Source organism: Anser cygnoides, chromosome 5 (genome assembly GCF_040182565.1).
Source record: "Anser cygnoides isolate HZ-2024a breed goose chromosome 5, Taihu_goose_T2T_genome, whole genome shotgun sequence".
Taxonomy (NCBI): Eukaryota; Metazoa; Chordata; class Aves; order Anseriformes; family Anatidae; genus Anser; species Anser cygnoides.
This window is the reverse complement of record NC_089877.1, coordinates 63,924,686-63,943,820: the sequence shown is the minus strand read 5'-3', so window position 1 is coordinate 63,943,820 and position 19,135 is coordinate 63,924,686. Positions and strand designations below refer to the sequence as shown.

Genomic DNA, 19,135 nt, shown 5'->3' with positions numbered 1-19,135 from the left:
CCAGGCTGTGTGTGGCACCGGCAGCTCAACGGGGGCGGGAGGCACGGCTCAGCCCCTCCTGCTGGGCCCGAGAGGCAGCTGCCGCGGGCGTTTTTTTATTTCACATTCGTATTTTATTTCATTTTTTATTTTTTTGTTTTATTTAATTATTTAATTATCTTTATTTTTTATTTGTATTTTTATATACTTTTAATTGTAGTATTTTTATTTTATTTTATTTTATTTTATTTTATTTTATTTTATTTTATTTTATTTTATTTTATTTTATTTTATTTTATTTTATTTTATTTTATTTTATTTTATTATTATTTTTATTTTGTTTTTATTTTATTTTCCTATTTTTCATTTCCATTTTTATTTTTATCCGTACCCCTTTAACCCCGGGAGCTCCCCCCCCCCCCGGCAGCCCCGCCCCTCCCCTTCCCACCTCCCCCCGGGTGGGCGGGGCCACAGACGGGCGCGTCCTGTGGGCGGGGCCAACCGGGAAGGGGGCGTGGCCTGAGCGCGGGGGCGAGCTGCGGATTGGGCGGGGCAAAGAAAAGGGGGCGTGGCCACCGGGTGGAGCATGAATGGTGGGCGAGACGTGGGCGTGCACACTGCGATGGGCGAGGTCAATGAATGGGCGTGGTCAATGGGTGGGCATGGTCAATGGGTGGGCGTGGTCCCGGCGGTGGGCGTGGCCCGGCGGTGGGCGTGGCCCCGGCGGAGGGCGTGGCCCCGGTGGCGCGGCGGGCAGGCTGCGGGCGCGATGCGGCGGCGCGGCGGCGCGGAGGCTCCGGGGCAGGGCGATGGCGACAGCGGCGGTGCCCAGGCGGCGGCGGCGGGCGGGAGCTCGGCAAGGTCCCAACCCCAGCCCCAGCCCTCCCGGTGAGTACCGGCCCCGGTACCGGAGCCGTTCCCCGGCCGTGTCCTGAGCGGCTTTGGGCTCTCGGGGTGGCACCGGGGCGGGCAGCGGGGTTTCGAGGTGCCCTTCCCTGACCCCGGTCCCATCCTGCGCCCTCCCGGTGGGGGTGCTGTGCCCGCGGCGGTGCCGAGCTGCCCTTGCCCTTTGCAGCCCTTTCCTGCGGCGCTGCCCGCTGTGCTCCGGTGGTGCCGGCGGGGCCCGAGCTCCGCTTGGCTGCCGGTCGCAACCCCTGCCCTACAAGCCCGCCGTGCCCGGGCTGGTTTCCCCATCGCAGGGCCCAGGAGGGTGCGATGCCAGCCAGCTGCGTGTTTTGGCCTTTCCTCTCCCTTGGGTGCTCCTCCTGAGCTGCCGCAGCCGGGGCCGGCTGCGGGGGCACGGCCGCGTCCCGTGGCACCCGAGCAGGACGAGGACACGGCCGGAGGTGGGCACAGCCACACTGATCCCATTGCCAGGCATCGCTCAGGTGCCCTTTGCTCTGCTTCCCCGCAGCGCTGGGGGCTCCCCGAGCTCTTTCCCAACTCCCCTCCTCGGCTCCGGGGGCATTGCGCAGGCTCCCGTGGCTCCGGGACGCCTCCACGAGCGGGTCTCGCCTGCCTGGACTCCGGGCGTTGCCGCGTATCGGTGACTCCCGGTTGCCGGTTTTGCTTGCCGGGCACGTGCCCTGCCCTTCCTGCCCACTCATGGCCCCGTGGGAGGCCGCGGAGGCCCCGGGTGGCGGCGGCATCTCACGGCACCGAATCACGGAGGGGTGCTCCGAGGGCTTGGCCCCATCCCCAGAAGCCAAAAGGTGGGGGGGGCTCAGCCCTAAATCAGCCACACGGGGGGCAAAGGGCAGCTGTGGTGTGCCCCAAGCCCTTGGGGTGGTTGGGGATGTGCTCACGGGGCTGCGTCGCCTCGCAGGGGCTGGCTGGGCCGGTGCCCCCGGCTGCGCACCCTCCTGCTGGAGCTGCTCCTCGTCTACGTCTCCGTGCCCTTCCTCATCCGCCTCTTCCCCGCCATCCTCACCAAATTCATCTTCCTCAACTTCCGTGAGTGCCCCGGCGGGGAGAGCTCAACCTGGGCGAGCGCAAGCTTTTGGGGTGCTGCTTCGGGGTAGGAGGGCCGGGGGGGGGGGGGGGGGGGGGTCCGCTCCGATGGCACGGGGCCAGCCCCCAGCTGCAGATGCAGCTTTCCCCGTGGCTCGCCGTGTTTTGCAAGCCTCAGTAAGGCGCTGGCGCTGACCCTATTTGCTGCCCGAAGTTGCGACACACGTGGGCACGCGAAACATCCGTGGGATGAAGCGTCCCGGTGGCGGGAGGTGGCCGAGGGCTGTCCTCGTGTGGTGGTGGTGGTGGTGGTGACACGTCCTCGGGCTTTGGGGTGAATTATTGAATTAAACAGCACCACGTGGCTGTGGGAGTGGGATGCATGAAAGTGGATGGGTTAGGGGGGTCCCGGGTGCTGCCCGGCCGCCCCGCCGTGATGTCCCCCCCGTCTCCCCCAGTGGCCTTCCCCTTCTTCGCGGACCTGCGGCAGCCGGCGCTGCTGCTGAACAACACGGTCAGCCTGCGCCTCGACACCGAGCCCGGCGTCTCCGTCGGCATCTGGTGAGCAGGGCTGGGCATCCTCCTCTTCCTCCTCTTCCTCCTCCTCGTCCTCCTCCCGTGGAGGACCACGACCCCCGTCCGTCCCCGCAGGCACACGGTGCCGGGCAGCAGAGGGGCCGAGGCGCGGGGCCAGGAGCAGAGCTGGTACGAGGAGGCGCTGGGCGACGCTCACCCCGTCATCATCTACCTGCACGGCAATGGGGGCACCAGGCGAGTACCCGAGGGCCGCGGTGACACCTCGGGTGGGTGGCAGCTGCCCTTCCTGCGGGGGGTGCACAGGCTCGGGGACCCGCGTTTGAGCGCTGAACCCGATGGGACCTCGCACGTGTCCCAGTGATGCTGTCCCAGGGGATGGGTTCTGGGTGCTTTGGGGTCCCCTTTGCTCCCAGGGGACGGGATCTGGGTGCTCTGGGGTCCCCTTTAGCTCCCATCTGGGTGCTAAAGGGGACCCTGGAGAACTCCTGTCCCCTCTCCGTGCTCTCAGAGGATGGGATTTGGGTTCTCCGGGGTCCCCTGCTCTCAGAGGATGGGATTTGGGTTCTCCGGGGTCCCCTTTAGCTCCCAGGGGACTGGATCTGGGTGCTCTGGGGTCCCCTTTAGCTCCCATGGGTGCACAGCTGTCCCTCGTGTGACCCGGCCCTGGTGGGGACGGTGTCCCCAAGCTGGCTGTGTCCTGGCAGAGCGGGGGAAGCCAGGTACCCCCTGCACGCACCGAGCTTTATCCTCGCTTTCCCCATCAGGGCTGCGAGCCACCGGGTCCAGTTCATGAAGGTAAGTGGGGACCGGGACCCGCCGGGCGTTTGGCTCGTGCTGGCTCCGGGGACGCGAGGTGGGGACGTAACTCTGTGCCACCCCTCCGCCAGCTGATGGGGGCCGCCGACTTCCACATCGTGGCTCTCGACTACAGAGGTACGGCCACCCCCTGCCCCTCGCTGAGCGATGCCCTGGGGACTGTCCCCTCCGGGCCGTGACACCCAGACCGTGTCCCCCGCAGGTTACGGGGACTCCAGCGGGTACCCCACGGAGAGCGGCTTCACCACGGACGTCCTGGCGCTCTACGACTGGGTCAAAGCGCGGAGTGGGAACAGCAGCGTCATCTTCTGGGGACACTCCTTGGGGACCGGGTAGGTGCGGGGCTGGGCGAGGGGTGTGCCGCAGGTGCCCCCCCCCCTCACCCTCACCTCCTTTCTTGCAGGATTGCAACGAACGCGGCCAGAAAGCTGCAGGAGGAGCGAGGTAACCTCCAGCACGGGCTGGGTTGGCTGCGTGCCGCTCGCCAGATTTTGGGGGTCCCCATCGCTCTGCTCGAGCATCGGGCGGGGACAAGCCGCTGTCCCCATCCTCCTTGACCCCAAACCCCCCCTGCAATGCCCCCTCGGCTGACTCCCACCCCGTGCTGCTCTCAGGGGTCCAGGTTGACGCCGTCGTGCTGGAGTCGCCCTACAACAGCATCCGCGAGGCGGCCGCCCACGTCCCCATCACCACGGTGAGCCCGGCGGCCCTTCGCGGTGGCTGTCCCCGCTGTCCCCCCCCCCCCCCCGGTAGCGACTCAGCAAGCGTCCCGCTCTCTCCCGGGCAGATTTACCGGCAGTTCCCGGGTTTCGAGTACCTCATCTTGGACTCCATAGCTCTGGCCAACATGTTCTTCCGCAACGATGAGAAGTGAGTGCCCGGCGGGACGGGGCGAGGGTGCTGGGACGGGCACCTCACGCCGCGCCGCCACTGCAGCGTGTGCTGTGTTTGCTCAGCTTACTCATGCCTCAGAAGTGCCTTTTATTTGTGTGAGGTCAGAAATCGACATCACTGTCGGGCTCCGTCACCATCTGATGGCCTTTTATTTTTGTTCCTCTGTTGAGCGCGGACGTGCTCGCATCCCACCCACGCGGCGTTACGCGCGCCGCGGTGTGGGGTCCTCCTGCCTCAGCGTTCGTGGGCACCTTTGCCAAAAGCTGCCTGGTTTTTTTGCAGTCAGAGCACCCCCGAATGGTGTTTAAGGTTATTAAGGTGCTTGGTCCTGAGTTGAGCAGCTTGCGCATCGCCCTGCAGAACTCAGTCAGCTCCCCTGGACACTAAAGGGCTGAATTTGTGGTGAAGATCATCGGGGGGGTGGGCTCAGTGGGGCAGGGGAGGCTCTGGACTGACCCCAGCACTGTGCCTGCTGCCCGCAGCGTGAAGGTGCTGGCCTGCCCGCTCCTCATCCTGCACGCAGAGGATGATGCCGTGCTGCCCGTGCACCTGGGACGCAAGGTGGGCACCGGGGGGCTGCAGGTGGTCCAGGGGCTGCCGGGGAGGGAGAGGGTTTGGGACCCCGCTGGTGGTCACCGACCCGAGGAGGGGCCCTGCACGCCCCTAACCCTGCTCCCACCCAGCTCTTCGAGACCGCACGCGGCGCCTACAAGGACAAGAGCAAGGTGAAGTTCATCGCCTTTCCCAAAGAGCTGGGCCTGGGCCATGACTACATCTCGTCCAACCCCGAGCTGCCTGCCCTGGTCAAGTAAGTGCTGCTCCGTGGAAACGTGGGGCGCAGAACGAGCCTCGCCTCTTCCTCCCAGGGTGCATCTTCCCCTGCAGCAACCATGCAGGTCCCTTCCCCATGCTCCTTCCCGTCCCCATGGGGTTTGCTGGCATTTATTTTTCAAGCCCCAGTCTCCTCACAGCCCCCCGAGCCCATCATCAGCCCGGTGGCACAGGGAGGTGGCACGGAGACGCAGCTTTGCTCAAAGCACAGCGCGGACCCACGCCCAGGGATAAGAAACGATGCTCTCAAGCAGCCCAGGAGGGTCAGTGACACAGTGCGAGGTTTATTGCGTCTCGTTGCAGAGACTTCTTGAACATGAAGTGACGCCAGCCACTGCGTACAGCACCCGTGAGCACTCCCCCCACGCCCCGCACCAGGAACCCGTCACAGCACTGACCGTACTTCTGTACGTAATAAACTCTACTGAGAAACTTTCTAATGCTCCCGCTGACTTGAGGATGCTGCAGGTTGCTCGGGGGATGGAGGTATTGCTGCTGGGGATGGAGACAGTGCCATGACATTGCTGCTACAGGGACAGGACAGAGCAAGCGGGGACCGGGGGCGCTGCACGGGGCAGGGTGCGGGCGGCTGCAGGACGGTGAGGATACAGGGGGTGCATTGCAAACACTCTTTGCCTCCTCACCTCCCTGGAGCTGATGCCTTGCGAGCAGCAAGAGCTGCACCCCAAAACCCAAACCCTGCTTTGGCATCGCGAGGGCCCAGCTGTGCCCCCCCACCCCGTGCCACGCACAGCCCCCGCACGCCCGCTTTCGGCGTTAGCTTTGCGGTAAGCAAGCCCAGTCCCTTGTCTCAGGTTCCAGTAAACACCCCTCCGGCTCTGCTTGGCACTTTTATTTTTAGTACCTACCGCAAGCAACAGGTCAGAACAGTTTGCCTTTTCGCTATAAAACTCCCCCTCCAGCAGCAGCAGCAGCAGCAGCGGGGCGGCTGCGTCACAGCGCAGGCTGCAGCATCCTTCGGCCCCCCACCCCGCTACGCCCGCGCCGCCGTCCCGTTGGGGGTCCTGTCCTCGGCCACCTCCCGCGGCTCGTTGGGCGGGGGGATCTTCAGGTCGGACGGCTCCACGTGCCAGATGTCCCGGGCGTACTCCTTGATGGTGCGGTCGCTGGAGAACTTGCCCGCCGCCGCGATGTTCCTGATCACCTTCTTGGTCCACGCCTTGGAGTTCTGCGAAAGAGGCACGGGGATGGAGGTGGCACCCGCGGGGACCTGGCCTCAGAGCCTGTCCCCAACACCCAGCTGCGGGTGGGGGGGGGGGCACCCCGTGCCAGACCCCTTCCCAGGGATGAGATGAGGTGTGCGGGGCTGCGGGAGCCCCTGGGGATGCAGGGAGAGCGACCAGACCGAACCGTGCATAGGGTGGCACCGAGAAATTTGGCTCCGGTTGCTGGGCCCTGCGCAGGGCCAGCCCCGGGCTGGTTCCCCAGCTGGCACTCACCAGGTACAGCTCGCTGACTTTCTCCTGGCACTTGACGTAAGCCTCGTAATCTGCAAAGACTTTGAACCTGCAGCAGCAAAGGAAGGGGGAGTTAGGGAGAAGAGGAATGTGCGGGTGGGAGCGAGTCTTCGGGAGCAGCTCCGGCTGCCAGGGCCACAGCGAGGCGTCAAACAGCTGCTTTGGGTGAATTACGCCTCCGCAGTCCCCTTTGGATCAGAGCCCGCTAGGAAAGCCCTCGAGATACAGCTATCATCACCCAAACGCAGCCTAGCCCCAGTGCACCCAGGCTTCAAGGCAGCACACGTCAAGTGCTACCCACAGGGAGCCTTTTGCGCCAGGGGAACATGAAGTGCTCAGCGCCAGGGCCAGGAACTGGGGCGTGGGTGGGTGGCTGGGGCAGGGGCTGCTCCGCACGGGTACATGGTGTTTGGTGGGGAGACCCAGCCCCGGGGACGGGTGGCATCCCGGCCGTGAGCCTCACCGGTCGTGGTGGAAGAGCATGTTGACCACGTCTTTGAAGAGGTCGGGCTCGTTTGAGGAGAAGAAGCCGCTCTTGATCTGGTCAACAGCTTGCTTCAGCTCGGGGAGCCGGTCGTAGTACTGCTGGGCGTCGTACCTGGCGGGGCAGGGCTGGCATGAGCCCGGGGTGCTCGGGCTGCCCGCAGCGTTCCCCACCGCATTCCCCCGTCCTCACCCTTCCTTGTCCAGCTCCGCGACGTCCTCCACCCTCATGCCGAAGATGAACAGGTTTTCCTCGCCGGCCTCCTCGGCCATTTCCACGTTGGCTCCATCCATGGTGCCGATGGTCAGAGCGCCGTTCAGCATGAATTTCATGTTCCCGGTGCCCGACGCCTCGGTGCCCGCCGTGGAGATCTGCTCCGACAGGTCGGTCGCAGGGATCACTGCCAACAACGAGACACACAGCCACTTGTGGTGACCAACCCTGCGCTTGCATCGTGCTGAAGGATGTTAGAGATGCTTCCTTGTGGCGACGGAGCCGTGGGCTGGACAGCAGCCGTAGGGGTGACGCCCTCTCCCCGCCTGGCACCCCGCAGGGACTACCTTTCTCCGCCAGGGAGACCCTGTAGTTCTCCAGGAAGATGACCTTCAGCTTGCTCCCCACAACGGGGTCGTTGTTCACCACCTGAGCCACGGCGTTAATGAGCTTGATGATCATTTTAGCCATGTGGTAGCCTGGGGCAGCCTAGGAGAAGAGCCGTGGGTGAGCCTGGAGGGCCGGTGCGTGGGGCAGGCGAGGAGCACCCAGCTCCCACGTGCCCAAGGAGGTGGGGACCCACTGAGGACGACGTCTGCACCCAAATCCCTTAGGGCATTTCCAAGGGCTTCCCCCAAACCCAAATTACCTTGCCTCCTATGATCACCGTCCTAGGAACGAACAGCTTCACAGGATCCCTCTTGATGCCTGGAGGAGAGGGCAGCACCAGTGTCACCTCTGTGCCAGCTGCCGCCCCGGGGGCCAGGGATGCTCGCGCACCCCCGGGCATGCCGTGGGTCCCCGCCGGGCGCGCGGTGGCTTACGGTTGTACATGGTGATGATGTGCAGGCAGTTCATCAGCTGCCGCTTGTACTCGTGGATCCTCTTCACGTGCACGTCGAACATGGACGACGGGTTGATCTTCACCTTGTACTCCTTCTCCAGGTACAGCGCGAACTTCACCTTGTTCTCCTGGCCGAGGGCAGGGAGGGCGTCAGCCCCGGGCCCCCCCGCATCCGTGCCCCCCGTGCCTGCGCCCCTCACCTGCTTCACTTTGGCAACCTCGCGGATGAAGAGGTCGTCGTCCACAAACTCGTGCAGCTTTGCCAGCTGGCTCAGGTCCCGCACGTAGTCCTCCCCGATTTTCTGCAGGAGGAGCACAGGCGAAGAACTCGGGCGAGATGCCGACAGAGGGCGAGCACCCAGACGGACGGGGCTGGGGCTGGCAGCAGCACCCCTGGGTGCGGCGTGGGGCACGGGGAGCCCCCTCGGTTACCTCCGCGATGAGCTCCGCCAGCCCCGGGTTGCAGAGCAGGAGCCAGCGCCGTGGGGTGATGCCGTTGGTCTTGTTCTGGAACTTCTCGGGCTCCAGCTCCGCAAAGTCCTTGAAGCTGCAAGGGCGAGGGGGGAGCAGCTTCAGGCTCGCCCCCCCCCCCCCAGCCCCACCACAGCCTTTGTGAGCTGAGGGCGATCCCCAGCGCCTCCCCCCCCTGCCCTTACACTTCGGTCCTGACTATCTCGGAGTGGATCTTGGCCACGCCGTTGACGGCGTGGGTGCCGACGATGCAGAGATGAGCCATGTTGATCCTCTTGGTGCCTCCCTCCTCTATCAGGGACATCCGCCGCAGCCGGTCCACGTCGGCGGGGAAGAGGGAGGCGATGTGCTGCGGGTGGAGGCAGGGGGGTGAGCAGTGCCATGGGGACGTCCCACCCGAGGGGCCACGCGGTGTCCCCATGCATTTGATGCCTCCGGGGTGCTGGCTTTTACTCCAGGGTGATGGTGAACCACCTCGTCTGCTGCCCTTCTGCCTCCTGTGACACCAGCGGGTGTCTCTGGACATGCAGACCCCTCTGGCCCCACAGAGGAGGGCACCTGTAGGGCTGTTCCAGCTCAACTGCAGCACAGGAGGCCAAGCCACCAGCTCCGCCATACCCCCATCCTCACCCTTCCCCGGGACGAATTTAGTGGTTAAGGAACAAAGAAATGCCACCAGGAAAGGCCCTGGGGCACTGGGTGAGGCCTTTAAAGCAGCCACTGAGTGCAGGATGGCAATAGAGTCACCGGGTGGCTGGGGCTGGAGCACCTCTGGGTGCCCATGTGCCCCCCAGCCCCAGCAGGGTGCCCAGCCCCACGGCCAGGCGGCTGCTGGGGATGTCCCCGAGGAGCCCCCAGCCCCTCTGGGCAGCCCGAGGCTGGCAGGAGGGGCCTTGCCTCACCTCACCGTGTTCCTGTGCCAAAAATGAGTGCCAGAACCACCCAGAACCTGACCCAGGCACAGGGCGTACCGTGTACCACCCAGCCCCAGGGGCGCACTCACGTCCAGGTGCCTCTGGTTGATCTCGTAGATGATCTGCAGGTGTCTCGGGAGCAGCTTCTCCACCAGGTCCACCGGCCAACGCTCCAGGGCCTCGGGGAGCACCGTGTGGTTCGTGTAGGCGAACGTCCGCTTGGTGATGTCCCAGGCCTGCGGGCGGCAGCGCGGCGTGGGCAAGCCCTGAGCACCCGGCAGGGTGCAAGCACCCACCCGTGGCCCTCCCACCCATGGCTCCTCCACAACCCACGGACCCCAGCACCACACGGGTGCCAGGCTCGTCCCTCTCCAGCAAGAGGAGCTGGGGACGGGGAAGATGGGAAGGGGAAGGGTTCAACGCAACGGGTGAGACCCAACCCCAGTGCTCCAGGTGCCACAGAACTGGTTCCACTGGGCGGGCGGGCTGAAGGGGGGTGCCCGTGGGTGCTGGCACCCGGCTGCTCCCAAGCCACCGGCAGCGCAGCGCTGCCGGCCCCGGCGCCTGCCTGAGCTCCTGTGCGGTGTGGGAGCCGCTTGCCGGATCCTTCCCACTCCTGCGTGGTGGTTAATTAATGGTGCTAATGGGGGAACCGTCCCAGTACGTGGGGAAGGGGGTGTGCTTTGCCACCCGGTGCAGGGAAAGCCATGCTGCTGCTCCCAACCTTGCTCCAGGGCAGCTTCTCGATGTCCACGAAAATCCTCATCAGCTCGGGGATGGCCATGGCGGGGTGCGTGTCGTTCAGCTGGATGGCGACCTGCAGGGAGACGGTGGCACCTGGGGGACACGCGGGTGGCACGCGGGCACCCTGTGGAGCCCACAAAACCTGCCCAGAGCCGGGCACAGAGCAGGGAGGTGGCAAATTGAGCTGGGAGGCACGTGTCGGAGCAACCCCAGCCCGTACCTGGTCGGGGAAGGTTTCAAACACGGTTCGGACGCTGTCTGTGCTCCCGAATTTGGAGGCTTTGAAGCGGCGTATGATGTCCTGGAGGGTGGCGGCCACGACGAAGTACTCCTGCTTCAGCCGCAGCTCCTTGCCCTCGAAGAACTGCCAGAGAGAGGAGCAGGATGGTGCTGGGGCCGGCGGGATCGCGCCGTGCCCCCGAGCACGCTGCTGCACACAGCTGCCGCCGCACCCAGGGAAGGGCTCGTGTCACATCGCATCGTGTCACATCGTGTCACATCGTGTTGTGTCCCTGTGCTCGGCAGAGCAGCCACGCGGGAAGAACGCCCCTAGCAATGGGGTTAGGGTGGCAAGAGCAGCTCGAGGCATCGCCTCCAGTTGCGGGCCAGCGCTGGGCGGCAGTGAAACGCCATCCAGGTCCCAGCAGTGTTCAGCCACGCTGGAGTTTGCCCCAGTTTCATATTTTGAGATTTGAGGAATACTTCTTCAGCAGGACGTGCTCCTCTCCTCGCTGTGCCCAGGCACGGGCTCATCTCCGCCGCACCGATCCCTGGCCAAGGGCACCTGGAGGTTTGCAGCCCACCCCAAGGCCCCTCCGCAGCACAACACACACTCCCCAGCCATCCTTAAAACGCCCCCAGTTCCCCACTTACGTTGTCGTTGGGGTAGAGGACGCGGGAGATGTTCTCGGCCAGGTTTCTGTCCAGCACCGCCTGGATGTAGTCCCCGACGTTGACTGCGGGGGAGCAGAGGGACAGGGTGGGGGTGACCCCGCTGCGCCCCGTCCCGCTCGGCCCCCCCTGGCCCCCACTTACAGTCCCGCAGGTTGAAGTCGTTGGGCGCCCGAGCCGACCACAGCCGCATGGTGTTGACGGTGTTGTTCATGTACCCGGGCACCGGGGTGTCGTAGGGCAGCGCCAGCACCACCTAGGGCATTGGCAAGGCTGCACAGACCACGGCCGGTGTCCCCATGTCCTGACAGAGCCCCCCCATCCCAAACAAGCCCCGGGGAGGGATCTTGGGGTTGCACCCACCCTTACAGCCCTTGTGGGGCTGTGTGCACGGTCCCACCCCGGGGACACCCCAGCTCCCCTGGCTGTGGTTTGCCAGAAGCCCCCCAGAGATGGCGAGGTGCTTGTGAGGGCCAGGAGAAGCCCGATTTCAGCTGTCGGGTCAGGCCGTGCACTGCACCGAGCCCTGCTGGAGGTGCTGTAGGGCATGGGACAACCCATGGTTTTGGGGACAGCCCCCCAACCAGGGGACAAGCCACCAGGCTGTGACCCGTACCTGGGTGTCGACCCACTTGGCGCTGGTGCCGGAGTGCTCCACGCGGCCGTAGAAGTGCACGGGCAGCATGTACTCGGGCCGGGCCTTCTCCCAGGGGTTGCCGTGCCGCAGCCAGTCGTCGGCCTCCTCCACCTGCCCAAGGGAGCGGCGGTGGTGACGGGGCCACCAGAGTTGGGGACGAGCCCTGCCAGGGCCACCCGAAACGGCGACGAGCCCTGCCGCCGGCACCCGGTGGTGGCGAAGGGGCCGCGGCCAGCTCCGTGCGGCCTAAAGCACCGATCCCTCTGGGTCTTGTAATCGGAGGGCCTTGCGATCGGAGGCTAAGCCTCTGCCGGGTTTAATGAAGCGGGTTTGTCCCTGTCCAGATTAGCTGTCACCTTTGACACTGCCAAAGGAGGGCTGCGGCAGACGGGCGTTGCGTAAGGGCTGCAGGGGATGAGCCGTGCTGGGATGGCAGCCCGAGACATCGCCCTGCTCTTCATCCGTCCGCTGGGCGAGCGGCTCCGGCCTGCCTGGCCTCCCCGTCCCCATCAAACCGCCCCTTCCCTGCCTGGAGGGGACGCCTCGGCCTCGCCTGGCACACAGAGCTCAGGGCCAGGGCAGGAGCTGCGACCCCTCTGCTCCTCCCAAAATGTTCCCCGCTCCCGGCAGGGCCGTGGCTCACGGCATCCGCACAGCCCCGGGAGGAGGGATTTCGGTGCGAGACGGACGCGGAAGGATAGCAAGTCACGCCGATGACTTGCAGCTTTCTGCTAATTAGCGGTGTGCTGCAGGGCGGCTCCGCTGCCCTCCGCACCAGGCAGCTAACGGGGGCCGTGAGCCGGGGGCTACGTGCTTGTACCGGTTTAAGAAGTGCTACTTGCTCATGAAAATGGCATCACGGCATACAGGATGGTTTGGGTTGGAAGGGGCCCTACAGCCCCCTGCCATGGGCAGGGACCCCTCCCAGGCTGCCCCCAGCCCCATCCAGCCTGGCCTGGGGCACCCCCAGGGATGGGGCAGCCACAGCTCCTCGGGGCAGCCTGCGCCACGGCCTCACTGCCCTCTGAGGGAAGAATTTCTTCCTCATATCTAACCTAAACCTTTCCTCTTTTAGTTAAAAACCATCACCCCTTGCCCTACCACCACAGCCCCTGACACAGAGTCCCTCCCCAGCTGTCCCGCAGCCCCTTGAGGCACTGTAAGGTCTCCCCGGAGCCAGAAGACCACCCGAGGAGAGCTTTAAACACGACAGCACCAGCTCTGGCTCCAGCAGCCCTGGTTTGAGGGGCAGGCAGGGCTCGGGGCTTAGGCTGTGCCGGGGGGGAGGCGACGGCCGCGCGCCCCCGTCGTACCTGCCAGCCGTCCCGGATCTTCTGGTTGAAGATGCCGTACTCGTAGCGGATGCCGTAGCCGTAGGCTGCCAGCCCCAGCGTCGCCATCGAGTCGAGGAAGCAGGCTGCCAACGACAGGGAACGCAGGGAGCAAGGAGAACACCGGCTCCTTCCCCCAGGGGAGCACAGGCCGGCAGCCTGGCTCGTGCCTGGAGCAGGGAACCCCCGGGGCGCGGGTGCCACCCCGCAGCCGATGCCGGCTGTGCCCCAACACCCAGGGGACAAGATCTTTTTGGGGGTTCCTCACCTGCAAGCCGGCCGAGGCCGCCGTTGCCGAGACCGGCATCCTCCTCAATCTCCTCCAGCTCTTCTATGTCCAGCCCCAGCTAGAGACAAGGGGAGGCGACGGGCTGGGGGCTGTCCGAGCGCCCACCCCGCACCCCTGGGTGCTGCCCAGTGCAGGGCAGGGACCCTCCCTGGTGTCCGGGCCACTCCACCAGCCTCTACAAGGGACACCCACGTCCTTCCCTTCGCGTGGACAAGCACCGGGGTGAGAGGCCCCCAGGACCCCCAGCTCTGGGGCGGGCGCCCGGGCTGCCCCCCGGCTCACGCTCCTGCAGCAGAGACGTGCAGAGACGCGGCCGCAGCACCTGCACAAGCAAATGCCAAGTTTGCAGCCCGCGATACCATCGAGGAAGAGGTTTTGCCTATGCAAAACTCCTCGGGCCGCTCAGCAGGAAATAAAGCAGGCACGGCCGGGGCTGAGCCACCCCTTCCCACCTCGCCAAACAGAACGGGTCTGCCGGCTTCTCCCAAACCTGTTGGCTACAGAAAAGCCCAGCAGCACCGGCCCCTCGCCGGTGTTTCTCAGCACCGAATTGCACTGAAAGCCCTGAACACCTACGTGATTCATGTTTTACGTGATTCACGTGATGCCAAACATTTTATTTTAGAAAAGTTTAGCATTCGGGTTTGTAGCACAGCTATACAACTGCTACGTAACATCCCAATCTTTTCCTTTACAAACCTGCCCCTGGCCGGGCTGTTGCCCTCGCTGCAAGGTTAACAGGTTAAAAAAAATAAAAAGCCCTAAAAATAAGCTGCTCTCCCTTTGAACATATTTGTTTGAAAGCTGTTCCTGCTGTTGTGCAACCGCTCCAGCCGTGCACGATGGTGTTTGTCAGGCGGGGCACGAGCACAGGGCAGGGTGGAAAAAAACCTTCGCCAGCCCGAGCGCCACGCAGCGACGGGTGGCACCGGCGTGCCAGTGCCACCGGTTGAGGGAGGACAAGGTTTTATCCCCTCTGCCACAGGTTACAGCGAGCACAGGCCTCGTGTGTGCCACCTGGGAGGTAGCTGATAGCAGGAGCTCGACTCCCCGTCCCGCTGGCACTCGGCAGCGCGGGCTGAGCAGCCCCCGAAGGTGCCCGTGCCCCTTTGCTGCTGGTGCTGGATGCGGCCCGAGGTTTTTCCAGGGTATTCCCTGGCTTCTGCTCCCGGGCAGGGTTTACCTGCAGAGGCATCATCTGCGGGGCTGCGGGGTCTTCACCCCAAAAGACGCGTGGCCAGGCCGCCCGGTGCTCACCTGGTAGACGGCCTCGTCGCAGGCGTTCTGCAGCCCCAGGTTGATCATGGTGTTCTGCAGCGTGCGCCCCATGTAGAACTCCAGGGAGAGGTAGTAAATCCTCTGCGAGAGGAAACAGCCCACGGTCACTGCTGGCAGGGCTGGAGGCAGCTCGGCAACCCCCCCCCGCAGCTCCCACCCGCTGTTATCTGACGCGAAAGAGGAAAAAACCCGACTCGCAGTGTGGCTTGCAAGGGGGATTTTAGGGCTGCGGCTCCCCCGCAGGGCCCGTCCTCCCATTTTCCCTCAGGAATCACCTCGCACGTCCCTGCAGCTGGCAGAAGGAGCCCACCAGTGCCCCCCAAGCCCCAATCCCTGCCCTCCCACCCCACGCTGGCCCGGCCCCGCTGTTGTTTTGCAGGCCGGGAGGAGGACAGCGCCGTTTTGTTTGCCCGAGAGCGGCGACAGCTCCGGCATGGTCACCTCGAGGGCACTGCGGTACAAAGTTAAACTTTAAAGAGGAGCCGTTTCCTAACGTCACCCCGAGCTGCAAAAGCAAGCCAGAAAACCAGAACCGGTGCCGGGGGGGGGGGGGGCACCCGGCCTCCTCGGGCCCTGCAGCCCCAGGGGGGTTTGGGGATGGCTGCGGTGCCGCAGACCCCGCCGGGCACGTGGCCGCTAACGCGGAGGCTTGTGTAAGCCGCCCCAAGCCGAGCCTTGGTGTCAGCACCGGCGGGTTTTAGGGCAGGATTGGGGCTGGAGGAAGCCGCTGACTCCGCAGGTTTCCCCAGGACCTCCTCGGGCGCTGGCTGGGCTGGTGCCGGCGGTGCCGGGGGCGGCCGATCGCCTCGAGCAGGGTTTTTCACCCCACGGGGAGGGGGTGCCAGCTCCCACCGGCCGGTGCGGTGCCAGCGAGGGGGGCACGGGAATAAATCGGAGCCGACAGGGCCAGGCAGGTGTCAGGAAGGGATTAGGGCTTAATCCCTCAGCAGGCAGAGCCCCGTGCTCGGCGCACACCGGCGGCACAGCAACTCCCGCACCCGCCGCATCGCTCGGGCTCGGCCCCCGCCACGGCGCCCGTGCCAGCCGAGGTCTGCCCGTGGCCTGTTTCGGGCTCTTTTCTCTCTGCAGCTAATTCACCCTAGAAGGCTTCGCTGTGCTTTTGGCAGGCGGCTCCCACGCCGTTCCCATGCTGCGCCCCGCGCCGCGGGCCCGGCCGCGCTGTTTGTTTTGCAAAGCAAAGGGACGGCGGCGCCTGCTCGGGGACGGCGGGGAGCTGTGCGGGGCCGGGGGGGCCGAGGGGTGCCAAAGTGTGCCGAGGGGTGCTGAGGCGTGCCGAGGGGTGCTGAGGCGTGCCAGGGGGTGCCGAGGGGTGCTGAGGGCTTCCAGGGGGTGCCGAGGGGTGCTGAGGAGTGCCAGGGGGTGCAGAGGAGTGCTGAGGGGCACCAAGGAGTGTTGAGGGTACCAAGGGGTGCTGAAGGGTGCCAAGGGGTGCTGAGGGGTGCCAGAGTGCTAAAGGGTGCCAAGGGGTGCTGAGGAGTGCTAAGGGGTACCAGGGGGTGCCGAGGGGTGCCGAGGAGTGACAAGGAGTGCCAAGGGGTGCTGAGAGAGGTGCCAAGAGGTGCTGAGAGGTGCTGAAGGGTGCGAGGGGTGTCAGGGGGTGCCGAGGGGTGCCAGGGGTGCCGAGGGGTGCTGAAGAGTACCAAGGGGTGCTGAGGGGTGCCAGAGTGCTAAAGGGTGCCATGGGGTGCTGAGGAGTGTTAAGGGGTGCCAGGGGGTGCCGAGGGGTGCCAAGAGGTGCCAATAGGTGCTGAAGGGTGTCAAAGGGTGCTGAGGGGTGCTGAAAGGTGCCAAGGGGTGTGAGGGGTGTCAGGGGGTGCTGAGGGGTACCAGGGGGTGCCGAGGGGTGCCAAGGAGTGTTGAGGGGTGCCAAGGGGTGCTGAAGGGTACCAAGAGGTGCTGAGGGGTGCCAGAGTGCTAAAGGGTGCTGAGGGGTGCTGAGGAGTGTTAAGGGGTGCCAAGAGGTGCCGAGGGGTGCTGAAGGGTGCCAAGGGGTGCCAGAGTGCTGAGGGGTACCCAGGGGTGCCGAGAGGTACCAAGGGGTGCCAAAGGGTGCCAAGGGGTTCCGAGGGGGCTCCAACCCTCCAAGCCCGGAGCTGCCCACCACTCCCGGGGGGGCTGCTGAGGTTCCTCCGGGGGCCGGGTGCCCCCCATCACCCACCTTGGGGTCCCGCTCGTAGTAGTGCTGCTGGGTGCGGATCCAGCGCCCCACCAGGTGGTCGCGCACCGTGTGCGCCAGGGCGAAGAAGTAGTCGCGGGGGGTGGCGACGTTGCGGTCCTTGACCAGGGTGAAGTGGAGGTGCCGGTTGAAGCCCCTCTTCAGCTCGGCCACGTTCTCGGCGCCCACGATGCCGCGGATGCTGATCTGCTTCCGCCGCTCCTGGTCCGACAGCGGCCGCGACATCGCTGCGGGGGGACACCGCGGGGACACCACGGGGACACCACGGGGGGACACGGGGGGACACCACGGGGGGACACGGGGGGACACGGGGGGACACGGGGGGACACTACGGGGACACACAGGGACACACACACAGGCAGGGACGGGGCTGGCAGCGGGCACCCACCGCGCTCCGCCGGCACCGCCCCGGGGCCGCCCACGCGTGGGGCGGGCGCCGCGGCCACGGGGCCCCGCGGGGAGGGCGGGGGGGGGGGGGGGCGGCACCGGGCGGCCGGGGGAGGAACCGGGGGGGGAGGAACCGGGGGGGGGGAAGCACCGCCTCCGGCCCCAAAGGGGAAGCGCCGCGCTGCCAGCACGGTCTGGGCGCTGCCCGAGCCCCCTGCCCAGAGCCCCCTTTCCCTGCATCCCCCTTCCCCTGCGCCCCTTCCCCTGCATCCCCTTCCCCTGCACCCTCTTCCCCTGCGCCCCTTCCCCTGCGCCCCTTCCCCTGCACCCCCTTCCCCTGCACCCCTTCCTCTTCTCCCCCTCCCCTGCACCCACTTCCCCTGCACCCCTCTTTCCTTTCTCCCCTTCCTCTTCTCCACCTTCCCCTGCTCCCCCTCTCCCTTCTCTCCTTCCCTGCTCCCCTTCCTCTGCACCCACTTTCCCTGCACCCCTTCACCTGCGCCCCTTTCCCATCTCCCCTTCCCCTGCACCCCTTCCTCTTCACCCCTTCCCCTGCACCCCTTCACCTGCTCCCCATCCCCTGCACCCCCTCCTCTGCGTCCCTTTCCCTTCTCCCCAATCCCCTGCACCCCCCTTCCCCTGCACCCCTTTTTCTCCCCTTCCCCTGCACCCCCTCCTCTGCTCCCCTTTCCCTTCTCCCCATTCCTCTGCACCCCTGCACCCCCTTCCCCTGCACCCCCTTCTCCTGCACCCCTTCCTCTTCACCCCTTCCCCTGAACCCTTTCACCTGCTCCCCTTCCCCTGCACCCCCTCCTCTGCTCCCCTTTCCCTTCTCCCCATTCCCCTGCACCCCTTTTTCCCCTTCCCCTGCACCCCCCTTTTCTCCCCTTCCCCTGCACCCCCTTCTCTTCTCCCCTTCCCCTTTTCCCCTTCCCCTCCTCCCTTTTCCCCTCTCCCCCTCCCCTTTCCCCTCTCCCCTCCCCGCTCCCCCGGGACCCCCCGCTCAGCTCCGGGCCCCCCCAGCCCCCCGCAGCCCCCCTCAGCACCTCCCGGGCCTGGTCCCGTCTCCGCGTCCCGCTGCCGGGTTCTGCCCCGCACCGGCTCCTGCCCGCGCTTCTTCCGGAGGGCCAGAGCCCGGCTATCGGCGAGCAACGCAACTCCTCTTCCTCTTCCTCCAGCCAGCTCTGCGCAGGCTTTCCGGGCGTTTTCCCTGCCCAGGCACGGCAGAAGGGCGAGAAAAACCAAACCCGCTGCTGTCTGGGAACACGTGCGGCGTGGGAAAGAGGGAAGGCGACCGATCCTCCTGATTTTTTACAGGATAAGTTAAAGGATTATTGGGCGGAAGCTTGGGCACGGCGAATTTGGGTGCCTGGAAAAGGCTTGCGGTGCTGTGCAGCTGGTGCTGGTCCCGCAGGAGGCTCTGCCCTCGCCCTTGGGTGCTGCCCCCCGGCCCCCGAGGGGCTCCCCCACCCCAAATTACCGGCTGGGCTACGTGCTGCACCGGGGACCCAGGTTCCTGCATCTGCGGTGTCCTGGGCACGTTGCCCGTCTGGAAGGCATGAGCATCGTCCTGAGGCAGTAATGCAAGGCAGCAGCGATTCCTGAGCCCTGGACTCCAGCCTGCGATGAGCTCAGAGGCCGTAACAGTGAAAACCTCCCTGTGGCCCTCTTACAAAACTCAGAGCAGACACAGATACCCCAGCAGCAAGCCCCTCTCAGGCTGCTGAGATGGGTTCTTGACTTCAGAAACAGCCCCAGCACCGCCATCCCTTAGCATTTTTATTCCATAAAAGCCCCTCAAGGGATTTTAATGTTGCCAGCACTGCGACAGGGCGCCGGGCTCCCACTTGAATTTCTTGAAATCGCTTTACTTCTAGGTTATTTTCTCTCTTCTCCACCCGTCCTTGCTAAAATTTGGCATCCAAGCAGGGTCTGGCTGCAGGGACCACCCCGAGAAGCCGCCCGCACCC

General features: G+C 65.3%; 2 protein-coding genes across 2 annotated transcripts; one reads left to right on the top strand and one right to left on the bottom strand.

Moving 5' to 3' along the window:
* The first annotated feature begins 702 nt into the window (after nucleotides 1-702).
* On the top strand, nucleotides 703-5,443 carry ABHD12B (abhydrolase domain containing 12B). The gene is made up of 13 exons (XM_066998651.1): nucleotides 703-867; nucleotides 1,805-1,932; nucleotides 2,388-2,490; nucleotides 2,581-2,700; nucleotides 3,231-3,261; nucleotides 3,354-3,399; nucleotides 3,485-3,614; nucleotides 3,686-3,726; nucleotides 3,897-3,976; nucleotides 4,070-4,152; nucleotides 4,659-4,737; nucleotides 4,860-4,984; nucleotides 5,311-5,443. Exons 1-13 carry the CDS (start codon nucleotides 749-751, stop codon nucleotides 5,330-5,332), a joined length of 1,107 nt encoding a protein of 368 aa, XP_066854752.1. The 5' UTR covers nucleotides 703-748; the 3' UTR covers nucleotides 5,333-5,443.
* On the bottom strand, nucleotides 5,272-19,039 carry PYGL (glycogen phosphorylase L). Its single transcript, XM_048066109.2, has 21 exons — nucleotides 18,212-19,039; nucleotides 16,761-17,106; nucleotides 14,561-14,662; nucleotides 13,283-13,361; nucleotides 12,997-13,100; nucleotides 11,663-11,794; nucleotides 11,191-11,302; nucleotides 11,029-11,111; nucleotides 10,376-10,519; nucleotides 10,136-10,228; nucleotides 9,501-9,647; nucleotides 8,683-8,846; nucleotides 8,459-8,573; nucleotides 8,227-8,328; nucleotides 8,007-8,154; nucleotides 7,832-7,890; nucleotides 7,530-7,671; nucleotides 7,162-7,369; nucleotides 6,949-7,083; nucleotides 6,468-6,534; nucleotides 5,272-6,196 (listed from the first exon to the last, which is right to left on the bottom strand). Exons 2-21 carry the CDS (start codon nucleotides 17,001-17,003, stop codon nucleotides 6,002-6,004), a joined length of 2,574 nt encoding a protein of 857 aa, XP_047922066.2. The 5' UTR covers nucleotides 17,004-17,106; nucleotides 18,212-19,039; the 3' UTR covers nucleotides 5,272-6,001.
* Between the last annotated feature and the right edge of the window lie 96 nt (nucleotides 19,040-19,135).

Bases quoted from the DNA above. Each gene is read 5' to 3' on its own strand.
- ABHD12B (XM_066998651.1), top strand. From the start codon at position 749: ATGCGGCGGCGCGGCGGCGCGGAGGCTCCGGGGCAGGGCGATGGCGAC. The intron at 868-1,804 runs GTGAGTACCGGC...GTCGCCTCGCAG, and splicing joins CCCCAGCCCCAGCCCTCCCG to GGGCTGGCTGGGCCGGTGCC. The intron at 4,738-4,859 runs GTGGGCACCGGG...GCTCCCACCCAG, and splicing joins CCGTGCACCTGGGACGCAAG to CTCTTCGAGACCGCACGCGG.
- PYGL (XM_048066109.2), bottom strand. From the start codon at position 17,003: ATGTCGCGGCCGCTGTCGGACCAGGAGCGGCGGAAGCAGATCAGCATC. The intron at 11,303-11,662 runs GTACGGGTCACA...CCAATGCCCTAG, and splicing joins CCAAGTGGGTCGACACCCAG to GTGGTGCTGGCGCTGCCCTA. The intron at 7,672-7,831 runs GTAATTTGGGTT...CTCTTCTCCTAG, and splicing joins CGGTGATCATAGGAGGCAAG to GCTGCCCCAGGCTACCACAT.